We start from the raw sequence: 12,346 nt of genomic DNA on the forward strand, positions 1-12,346 counted from the left end.
TAGAACAATTTTGATTGAAGGAAGGAATAACTTTCTCTAGCATAAAATGCCCTTAACAAGTCGGTATCCTTTCTGGTAAAATGAACTAACACTGTGGTCCTTTCCCCCAGCTTAGTTCCTTGAGGGCTGCCCCCCCCCCCAGGTCTCAAATGATGGTGCAGTTTCGCCTGGGTGTTTCATCTTACAACCATTCTGTCCCTTGTCACTGAGTTTTTCTGCATCTATCTGTAACAGCCACAGCCAGAACTTGAATGCAGGCTCCCCTCACCAGGTGTACTGCTTCACAAACTCAAAACAACACTTTCTTCCTCAACAGCCCACCATTCTCTTCTCCTTTTCTGGCCCAACTGCCCCCACCCCCCAACTGTCACTTTCCCAATGTTCCATATTCCCTTATAAGTGATTTCCAGGACTCCCCAGAACTGCCTAACTAGCTACATTTTACTTACAGTACCCCCGTTTTCCCTAGTCAACTTGCTGTATGAGGTATACAGTACTACCTCGGGTTACATACGCGTCAGGTTACATACACTTCAGGTTACAGACTCTGCTAACCCAGAAATAGTACCTTGGGTTAAGAACTTTCCTTAAGGATGAGAACAGAAATCATGCTCCGGCGGCGCGGCGGCAGCAGGAGGCCCCATTGGCTAAAGTGGTGCTTCAGGTTTAGAACAGTTTCAGGTTAAGAACAAACCTCCAGAACGAATTAAGTACTTAACCTGAGGTAAAAAGGTAAAGTGACCCCTGACCATTAGGTGCAGTTGTGACCGACTCTGGGGTTGCGGCGCTCATCTCGCTTTATTGGCCGAGGGAGCCGGCGTACAGCTTCCGGGTCATGTGGCCAGCATGACTAAGCTGCTTCTGGCAAACCAGAGCACGCCACGGAAACACCGTTAACCTTCCTGCCGTAGCGGTACCTATTTATCTACTTGCACTTTGTCGTGCTTTCGAACTTCTAGGTTGGCAGGAGCAGGGACTGAGCAACGGGAGCTCACCCCGTCGCGGGGATTCGAACCGCCAACCTTGTGATCGGCTAGTCCTAGGCTCTGTGGTTTAACCCAGAGCGCCACCCGCGTCCCAGTAACCCGAGGTACCACTGTATTAAAAACCAAAACAGAAGCATTAAAAAAAACCTCATTGCAAAACCACATGAATATACACACATCATCTACCACATAGCACCCCCTAAACCTGCTCTAGGTTCCGTCCCCGCAATCCTCTAGAGCAGATTTGTGGGCAGAGGAGAGGGCAAGAAAATTATATTGCAGAGCTACAAGTTGTTGCCTGAGCCTGAGATCTGACCTTTAAAAGCAAAAATGGTATGCAGGAGCCGAATCTGCTTGCTTTTCCCTATCTTAACTACCTGCAGCCCTATATGCAAACACTTTTCTGTCATCTGGAGCCACTTTTGGTTTCAAGTCTTTGCAGATGTGCAAAGAGGGCAGTCAAACATCACAACTGATTTACTAGTTAATGTGCTGGCTGTCAGGCTGTAAACCAGTTTTGGGGAAAATATTATTGAAGTACCGGCAACTTGGGGAAGAGACACCTGCTGCTCTACGTTTAAAGAAAGGAGTTGATGAGAATTGGAATCCAACAGCATCTGGAAGGTTCCTCATTACTGTTCTTAACATACTAGCCCCTTTAAATTACTTAAACTTTGCCTAAACATCTCATTGGGTTTGGAGAGGTAGGGGATAAGTGATATAACAATTCCCAAGGATTTTTTGAGATATGTGTGCAAGAATCACCATGGTCTGCTGATCAGAAACCAATCCGTTCCTCCAAACTGTCACACTAGCTTTATTTTTCCCTGATTTTTCTTCAGGCTTAGATTAGCCATTAAGTATAGACTATGACATCAAATTGTAGTGTACAGTGGTACCTCGGGTTACATATGCTTCAGGTTACATACACTTTAGGTTACAGACTCCGCTAACCCAGAAATAGTACCTTGAGTTAAGAACTTTGCTTCAGGATGAGAACAGAAATCGTGCTCCTGCGGCGTGGCGGCAGCAGGAGGCCCCATTAGCTAAGGTGGTGCTTCAGGTTAAGAACAGTTTCAGGTTAAGAACTGACCTCCAGAACGAATTAAGTACTTAACCCGAGGTACCACTGTAGTTATATATGTGTGCCTGATAGTAGACTAGGTTAGGGCCGGGCACAAAAAAAAAGATATAAATCTTACGTTAGATCTCTGAGTGATTTGCAGTAGATTGACAAGGGTTTTGGACTCCAAAACAACAGCTGCACAAAATGATCCCTGTACCTGTCACTACCTTAAATTACATTACTGAAATGAGGTGTGATTAGAGTAATCAAAAGTGGACTTCTTTGTGGAAAGACTGGGATATTTGCCCATCTCTGAGTTAGGTGCTTATTCATCTTCCTAATGGGATTCTTTAAAACTTTCCAGAACTCAGATGCTGATGGCTATTGCCGTGTGTATGACCATATTTTAAAGCAAAGCAAGAGGTATCTTCAAATCTGTTAACCAAAACAGCAGGAAAATATACTGTGTCTGGCTGCCTATGTGACCTCTTCTGTAAGCAGGACCAGAGGATAAATATTGTTACTCTTTCTGCAGCTATTGACTTCCATAAAGATAATTTGCTTAGAGCAGAAGAATGATTACATACATGGTTCAGAAGAGGGCATTCTGGCCTTGGATCTGGTGCTATTCTTACCCTGGTTTCTGGACTGTAACCAGTTCTGTCTTTCTCTCCTTCCACTATCTCTTATGCAGCTGGTGTCCAACATCCTCATCTTCATCTGCACGAACATTGTAGGTGTGTGTACACACTATCCAGCTGAGGTGTCCCAGAGACAGGCATTTCAAGAGACCAGGGAATGCATTCAAGCTCGTCTACATTCTCAGAGAGAAAACCAGCAACAGGTAAAAGAAAAATGATGATGATAATACATTCAAGGATGAGGGGTTTTTTAGCTTGATTATCTTATTTTATTTTATATATTTTTGTGGTGAACAAATTTCTGGGCTTTTTGTGTGGCAATATGGGTCTTGCATAGAAAGAATACAGAATGTTCAAGTAATTCTGATTGAAGTTGTGATTTGATAGAGACCTGGCTTTTGCTGCCGTTTGTGGCTGCAGGAGAAAAGTTCCCAGGACTATGATGATGTTCTCCAAGGTTCAGCTGTGATCATTGCTTAGGCAAAGCCCAAGTCTGACCCAAAAGCTTTAATATATCTACCAGGTTAGGAGAAATCAGTAGGTGGTCTGTGGGGTGAGGGAGGTAACCATCATGAATTGGGGAAATAGCCTACTCCTGAGAACATTTTGATTTGCAGCACTGAGTAGTTTGCCAAAACTGTGTTCCTGGTTCCGGTGTTATCACAGAACATTAATTTACTTCATCAGCTTTAATTAGTAGCATCCTTCTGTGAGTGTGGTTCATGGTAGAGTGTCTGTGAGCTATCTAGTTAATTTGAGAGCATCTTTAAGATGCATGTAGAGAATTGTCAATGATCTAAAGAGGACTGATGATACATCTATAGACAGAAATTAAGTCTGATTCCACCCACATTGCACAGATGCATGTTTTGTTATCCTGTACCCAGCTGCCCAATTCCATCTAATGTAAATAGATAAAAGGAACTTGGAGTTGCATCTAATCCTAGTCCTACTTAAAGTAGACCCATTGAAGTCAATGAACATGACTTATTTAGATTCACTAATTTCAATGGGTCCACTCTGAATAGAATTTAGTTGGCTACAAGCCTTTGGAATTCACTTTTAGAGACTCACAAGTATGTAATAATTACTTCTGAAACTGAGGTGTCAGTGATTCATATGTCACCTTTTGAACCCTTTTGGTTCTAATGTACACAATAAAGATTTTAGTGCTTTTTTAATATCCTGAGAAAAATGTTTTACTTTGCTATCTTTCTGCTCTGGTTGTTTTGGTCTCATACAGGGACTGAGAAAATGCACTACTGAGAATATGAAACTGGTGTTTTCCACAGCAAACGGTTAAAATGTGAAAGTCATCCATGCATGTTTATGTATCTTTAAACACATGTACTTTGGGCCCATAAAATTTCCCAGGTGCAACCTTTATGAACAATTGTTGTGTAGTGCAATGGAGAAGATTATCTTGTTGTCATGTGCAAAGCAGCAAAGTACACAAGTTTCCAGTAGCGAGATGGTGCTTCTTATATTATTTGGCCACAATTCTCTATCTAGCTCAGAGGCAGACTCAGAGTGAAAGATAATGTGGGTTTACTGGACTTCTTCATCACAGAGGACACTAGTTCTTTCTTCACTGCCTCCAAACCATAGGAGCCAGCAGTTACAGAACAGGGCAATGGTCCTTAAAATAATACACAGCACCTCAGGGATGACTGGAGTAATAGGAGTCTTCAGAAGGCTTCAGCCTGTTGCTGAGACAACAGCACTTCCTAAGTGAGTCCTAGCAAGCATTGGCTGGTGTGAGCTCTCCAGGGTGCTGACAAATTACCCAGCCCATAATCTGGCTGGATTTGACTGGACATCCCTTGCTGTGACCCTGCTTTTTAGAATATGGCTTCTTTCTTATCAGCATTAACCTGACCTCCACTGGGACTGTAAGCCAGAAGAAGGCAGGACAATGCTCATGCATTTCAGTATCAGTAGAGAGTTCTGATCTTCAACCTTCACATTTGACACAAGAAATACAAAATACAAAAGTCATTTGTTGTCATTTCTTCATAGTTACTGAAGCCATAAACGTGTATTAGAAATTGGATTTGCTGCTACATAACAAATAAATGAAGCCAAATTTCATGAATGATATTTTGTCCTATGGCCTACAGAGCCCATGGAATGGCCACAAACAATGCACAGTCAACATGTATTCTGTGCACCACCAACTCCGTTAAAACAGCTACCTTTTGATATTGCTAACATTGGAGAGTCTAACTTCTATGAATGGAAGTTAAATTGGAACTGGAGAGAAATCTGATGGATTATGACTTGCTTAATTACTGAGTAGAATAGGATCTTACATAAAGGCTGGCTTTATGGAAAATATCCATGATTCTGCCCATTCACTGCAGAACTGATAGCTTCATTTTGTTTATATGAGATTAGAAGAGATGTGTGTTTGTGTTGTTAAATAGAGAGCAGGCATGTTAATTGGCTCATCTGTCTAACACCACAGGAGCGCCTCCTGCTCTCCGTACTTCCTCGCCATGTTGCCATGGAGATGAAAGCTGACATTAATGCCAAAAAAGAAGATATGATGTTTCATAAAATTTACATACAGAAGCATGACAATGTCAGGTAAGTGCAACGGTAAAGGCGTGGAATGAACCCATAACATGGTAGCATGTTTTAAAAAGAAACGAAACTAAAGCAAACAATATGTATGTCTGAGAGGTAAGTATAAATGGAATTTCTTTGTTTGCCATTTTTAGCAGCAGAACTGCAAATCACAGATATATCTTTAAGGGAGAGAGGGAAACAAAATTCAAAGCAACTGCAAACAGACTTCAGGCCTTGGTGTGAGTTTAAGGATGACTTATTTTGCCTTTTCCTGCCTTCCCTTCCCTTCTACAAGCTTTGTATGTGAGAGTAGAGAGTGAGAGACTAATCTTTGCTGGTGTCACATGTAGGGAAAACCATTCACATAGGAGGTAAAACAGATTTCATTTGTCTATACGTCCTGTTGTATAACCAGTATAGAAATAATTTGACGTTCTTATCTCAAATGTCCATGCAAAGCGAAGTTTCATTTTGAAAGTAATACAAAGCAGTAACTTACCACTATGGATTTATCTGCCTAAGTCATATGCTGAGTAGACCTATTGAAATTAATGAACATAACTAATTTAAGTCATTTGGTTTCAATGGGTGTACTCTTGAGTCAGATACAATCCTATGTCATCATCTTCTTTTTTAAAGCCTTTTGAGTCCTAAGACTCATAGGTTATTTGAAAAATACTCTGATAAGATTTTCTAGCCTAGGCAGCAAGTGATTGCATGCACTGATAATCTTAATTTACACTAAAACCTGTGTGTTTGCCTTTAAAATGACTTGGTCCCAGTGAGTCAAATTAAACCAGTGCACCAATACACAAACTATTTAAGCAGAAATGCTTGGACTGACTTAATTAATCTTATCAAATTAATTGAAAATTAATCATCTGAAATCAAAGTAGTACAGCATATCTGATCTATGCATTTCAGCCTGTGCTCTTTAATTAGGAGAAACCTGCCTTAATTGGCCTTGTTGACTCCAGCATTATATACGTTTGACACTTTTCTGTGGTATTTGAAATGAGACTTTCAAGATCAGAGTCCCCATCCAGCAACCTCACTGGATTTAAACCTTATTTATTAATGTCATCTAAACAAACAACTAGTTTTAAAAGGAGGCCAATTTGCTGAGATGAAGGGAGAACAATTAAAGATGAGAGAATGGTCACAAGGTGGAGGAGGTTTGAAAAAAGATAGCTGAGAAAGGGAACATAATTAAGTATGTGTGTCTTAAGATAAACAGATGAAAATGTTTGCTGTGTTTAGCTAATTGTGCCAACACATAAAATTGTGAGTTTTATAGTATCCTTATATCTTAAATATTGTGTAACTTCTCCAAAGGGTAGAAATTTATAACTGAGGAGGGTAAATATATACTTTCACATGGTTTTCTTATCTGAGTTCACATAGATAACTGCTGACTTGTAAGTAGCCATTTTCCTGGTGTCTAAGTTTTTTTCTCCCTCTGCCCCTCTCAAGACATCAAAATGTCACAAATAACTAAATCAGGCTATTTAAAATTTCCTGAGCCAGTAATTTCTGTGGCCTTCATTACAAGGATAGGTGTACATAGGAGACTTGGAAAAAAAATCAGTTTGTGTAATAGAAACAAAATTGTTGCTGTTATTGTTTTATTTGTACCCCGCTCATCTGACTGGGTTGCCCAAGCCACTCTGGGCAAACATAAATATATAAGCAATAGCCCTAGACACATAGTTATCCTAGTTATGTTTAGTATGTCCAGTTTGCCTTTAATAAAAACAAGGCTCTAGACTTGCAATCAGAAAACAGGTTAGACATGTTTGGGTAGTCACTAGCAACAGTTCAGAAACCAGATATGGACCTAGGCAAATGTTGAGAGGCCAAGTCCATCTAGTTCCAATACCAATATCTGACCTGCCTGTCTCAGCATTATCATTTCTTTGAAACTCAGCGTCTCGGTAGCATAACAAATGGCCCAACCTAGGTATAGTTGTTATACTACTGGAGTCAGCCTCTCTGTGGTGAGTGATCCTGGTCCATGACATGTATAGGACTTACTTACTGCATGGAAGTTGGATAATTTCACATTGAACTCCACAGTCCTTCTCCATATTTTTTTTGTGGAGAGCTATAGTGGCAGCTAAGATCCGTGCAGTAAATGGGCTTTAAATAACCAAACAACAACAAAAACACACACACACAAAAACAACAACCATGTCACACAGAAGGATGAGGCAGTTTTCAGAAGTACCCACTGATAGACACTATGATCTGTGCTCTGGCCATTGTGTATCTGAAGTTGTATTGGCAATGCGTGGTGAATAGGAACAGATGGGGAGTAGGGGAAGCAACTGAGCAGGTAACAACAACAAACAATTAATGGCTAGCAAATGATTCAGCACTAGCTCCCCCCTCCCCCAAGAAAAAAGTAGCCCTACTTTTTTCTTTTTTGAGTTTGTAAATTTTATTTTCAGTTTTTGAAAATTTACAAATATACACCTTACAATCACATATTTCCAATACATATTAGACTTCCATCCCCCCTTTTCTGGTTTCTTATCTTATTTAAATTTTTAACACTGCATTTTCCACTTTGCTCCATTTTTAAATTATTCTACAGTTAATCTTGATAATACTCTTAACTGCTTGATTTAAGTTAACCCTACTTACTAATGCACTTACTTGCATGCCACGATTTTTGAAATATATCACAAATGTTCCCCACTCTGTAATAAATTAGCTTTCCTCTTGGTTTCTTACCACACCTGTTAATTTTGCCCTTTCGACATAATCCATCAATTTAATCAGCCATTCTTCCTTGGTTGGAACAGCATCCTCTTTCCATCTCCGAGCAAATACCATTCTGGCTGTGGTTGTAGCATACACAAATTTATAAGGTCCTTCAGAATTTCTGTATTAACTATCCCTAAAGGAAAAGCTTCTGGTTTTAAAAGTAGCCCTACTTCAGCCTGATATAAACGTATACAGTATCTCTCTGGTTGCTTCAAATCCACCTTAAAGGTTGCTCAGCTAATGAACACTGAACTGGGTGCAGTCCACCTTTCATGTATGGTGGTCCTCCAGGGACTGAACAAACCTATTTTTTCTGTCTTCTAGGACTGCAAAATAGCAGGCTTGTTAGCTATTAGGTCGCTTACAGTCCATGCTTGGGGCATTGCCTTTGGCTTATTACACATTGTGTAATAATTGTGAAGGCTTGTCCAAAATGCATGCTTCAGCAAGGCCAAGCTTTTGTACCTAAAATATACTATGAGCAATCACTTATTTCTGGTTCCATACCTTCACCTGCAATTTTCTATACAGTGGTACCTCGGGTTACATACGCTTCAGGTTACATATGCTTCAGGTTACACACTCCGCTAACCCAGAAATAGTGCTTCAGGTTAAGAACTTTGCTTCAGGATAAGAACAGAAATTGTGCTCCGGCGGCGCAGCAGCAGCAGGAGGCCCCATTAGCTAAAGTGGTGCTTCAGGTTAAGAACAGTTTCAGGTTAAGTACAGACCCCCAGAATGAATTAAGTACTTAACCCGAGGTACCACTGTAATTGGCTACATGTTCTCTAATGCATACATGTAGGTTCCTTGCACTTATAAGCTGCACACAGGGACTAGCTCCATATGCACACTAGGTCCTCTGAGCTGGCCTGCTTAATCCACCTTTTTCACACAGTACATAGTTAATCAGTAGAACTCACTTCCACAGGAGGGTGTGCTGGTCATCAACCGAGATGGCTTTAGAAGTGGATTTGACCAATTCATGGGGGAGCGGGCTACTGATAGCTACCAGCCATGATGGCTATGCTCTGCTTCCACAGTTGGAGGCAGCTATGCACCTGAATACTAGTTGCTGGAAACTCCAGGAGGGGAGAGTGCTCTTGTGCTCAGCTGCTGCTTGTGGGCTACCATTTGAGACACCTGGTTGGCCACTGTGAGAACCAGATGGTGGACTAGATGTGTGGCCTGATCCAACTGGCTCTTCTTATGCTCTTATGATCTCGTGGCACTCTGCTGCTGCTCCATAAATGCTAGCCAGTGCTTTGGGCTGGCAGAAGGTGGGCGCCTCAGTTGAACAGGGTTTTGTGTCTCCTCTAGAGATGTCTCTTGGGGAAAGATCCCTGCAAGTGTTTGCTGGTGGTGGTGGGAATGGGACCAGGAGGTGGCATTGGTTAAGTTACACAGCAGAGAGCAACCAGAGGACAACGGCTCCCTGTGACCTTGGCTGGTTTAGAAACCATGCCATGCAAGGGAAACATCAGGTTGGGAAAGTCCTGCATTCTTACGCATCTGTGAAAGCCACAGATCCACGTGTGCACACAAAAAAGGGCACCCTCTCCAATCGTGCCCTCTCCAGTTGTAATGCACACATCTCCCGGCTAATCCATCTCTGAAGCATCTGCGGAACACCAGTCACATCTGGCAAAGCACACAAATGCTCTAGTTAATCCAGGGTGTGTGCAAGAAGCAGTTCTGGACACCTAAGTTTTTTCTCATATGACAAGTGGATACCAGGGAACAGTCTAGAGGTTCAGCTAGGCCCATCACTGCTTAGTTTTCAGCAGGCAGCTTTAACTTACCCTTTTTTCAGGGTGCATTTTTTGCTGTTGTCTTTTAAACTAGGTCTCTGACCGCTAATGTTTCAAGATTATGGTTTTTACTGTTGATGATTTTATTAGCTATCTTGAGTATAATTTTATAAAAATGGAGAGATAGAAACATTGAACATAAATGCATAAAATAAACAAACTCAGGAATGCGGCAATGAGAATTACAGTTCTAGGGGTAATTTACCCAGGATTTCCTGTCATGCCTGCTCATAAAATATTTTAATCTAGTTGCTGTTACAGTGTTGCGTAAGTAGAAGTTAGTGATGATGTGAAATCTATTTCAGGCTCATATAGTCACTCGTGATGTGAATTATGACTATACAGTATATTGACATTTCATGGGGAAGCAAACATTCCCACTCTCAGAAAGTTAAAATGTGAGAAACTGCTTTAACACAAAAACAGTCTTGCTGCAGAAATTGATCTTTGCCTACATCTGTTTGTGAAAAATAATGGTCACTGTCAAAAAAATTAAAATGGGATTTCCAGGAGCTCTCAATTCACTTTTTAAAGTAAATAACACAAACTGCACTGTTAAAGCAGTCCTTTTTTCCATCTTGGACTAGTTTATAGCAGACATAAAAGCACTAAGATATGCATAGATTGTTTTTACCTCGTGGTTTTCAAATGGTATCCCACTGCCACAATAACCCCTTAATGGTATCTGGAATTTGCCAAATATAGTCATCTTGGTACTTTAAAAAGAGGTGTCAAGCTCAAGAACAAAAATTACTCACCATTTATATGCCTCTAAATTTTTCTCACCAATGTGTTCTTTTTAGAGGTTGTATCCAGATGCAGTGAGAATTACAATTTCTGTTAAGTGTTGTGAAATATACTTTGATTAAGGAGAAGCAGTTATTGTCACTGTCAGTTAATTAGAATGGCTTGAAAGGTGGAAGTTAAACCAGCATTTGCTGGAATACAGCAGTGGACTTGTCAGCTCTGTAAATAAAATACATGCTTAGCTTTCTAATGTGGTTTGCTTAATGTACCAAAACATACCAATTTGTTGCTTCATTTATCGCTGTTTAAATCCTTTTAACAATGTAGTAGTAAGCAATGCAATCTGCTTCAGAATCAGTTTTTCTGGCTTCCAACCATGGTTTTTTTTGTGGGTTTTTTTTTGTTAAATCATTTTTATTAATTTTCCAATAAAAAAATCCAGTTAACATATCAAATCATAATCCAATTAAAATAAAAACTAAAATTTAAAAAAGACCATGGTTTTTGACTTATATTCTCAATGCAGGTATAGGGCGGTATGGAAATTTAATAAATAATAGTAATAATAAAGTCTGTCTGTAGAATGGTTTTTATTTAATTTGTGTGTAATTATACTGAGTGTCCTTTGTTAAAGATTAATAAAGTTTGAGCGTGGCGGGGGGGAGGAGTGTTACTTGTATACCATATCTAAAGTGTCAGTAAGGGACCCCTGACTATTAGGTCCAGTCGTGACCGACTCTGGGGTTGCGGTTCTCATCTCACTTTATTGGCCAAGGGCGCCGGCGTACAGCGAACCAGAGCAGCGCACGGAAACGTCGTTTACCTTCCCGCTGGAGCGGTACCTATTTATCTACTTGCACTTTGACGTGCTTTCGAACTGCTAGGTTGTCAGTATAAAACAGCAATAAAACAAAAATGTGTAGTAGCCAAACACAGTCCATGACAGCATTAAAAACTAAGAAGAGTAGACAGTAAAACATAAAAACAGCATTGAAGACTTAAAGAACCAAAAGGTCTTCACATCTGACCCAAGCAGTAAAAGAGTTTCTACTGCTAGGGATGGACAAATCTATCCATTTTGGTTTCTCTCTTTTTCCCTATTTTAAGTTCAGTTCACCACGTTTCACCCATCAGTTTGCAATTTTTTTTAAAAAAAGTTCTCAGCGTTTCTTTAACATTTTCAGCATTTTCGTGCACGTTTCTCCTAATCTACACACTTTTGTATGCAATTTTTCATAATAGAATGCTGTTTTGTATATTATTTTCAGTAACAGATGCACATTTATCCACTGCTTTACCCAAGATAAAAATTTTGTGCACCTTATTTGGTGAGACAAATGCATAGCAAAATTTGGAGAAGTGTCTTGTTTAGAGAAGTACAAATGAGGTAGGTTCACATTAAAATACAGACTAAACCAAATTCCCTCCATCCCTAGGTACCACTGATTACATTTGCTTGATAATGGTGTTCTATTGCTGAGAGCTCTCCCAAATATCCTGTCTGTTGGCCATTCACTCTAGGCTAGGCTCATTCATGGCTAGGCTCTCTCTGGTCTTGATTAAGCATTTATTCTGATTCCACTGCTGGGAGGTTATACAACAATGATAATTCATCCCAATTGACTTACTGGGTATTTATATATCTTCTGTTGACCATTCATTCATTCCATCCTTTTCAATACAGTTCCCCATAATAGCAAATAAAAAATAAAATATCAGTTTTTTAGAGCAGTTGTTTTGTTGCACTAGGGTGAC

At 40.2% G+C, this 12,346-nt stretch overlaps 1 protein-coding gene across 6 annotated transcripts in view; it reads left to right on the forward strand.

Annotated features, from left to right (window-relative positions):
- ADCY5 (adenylate cyclase 5) overlaps positions 1 to 12,346 on the forward strand; it is a 179,156-nt gene that overhangs the window by 98,866 nt on the left and 67,944 nt on the right. For all 6 annotated transcript variants that reach the window (XM_083584571.1, XM_083584573.1, XM_083584572.1 and 3 more), the window contains 2 exons: positions 2,747 to 2,896; positions 5,161 to 5,282. In XM_083584571.1, the coding sequence (XP_083440697.1) occupies positions 2,747 to 2,896; positions 5,161 to 5,282 (272 nt within the window). The remainder of the gene's footprint in view (positions 1 to 2,746; positions 2,897 to 5,160; positions 5,283 to 12,346) is intronic.

Source organism: Podarcis filfolensis (genome assembly GCF_964270895.1).
Source record: "Podarcis filfolensis genome assembly, chromosome: 1".
Classification (NCBI taxonomy): domain Eukaryota; kingdom Metazoa; phylum Chordata; class Lepidosauria; order Squamata; family Lacertidae; genus Podarcis; species Podarcis filfolensis.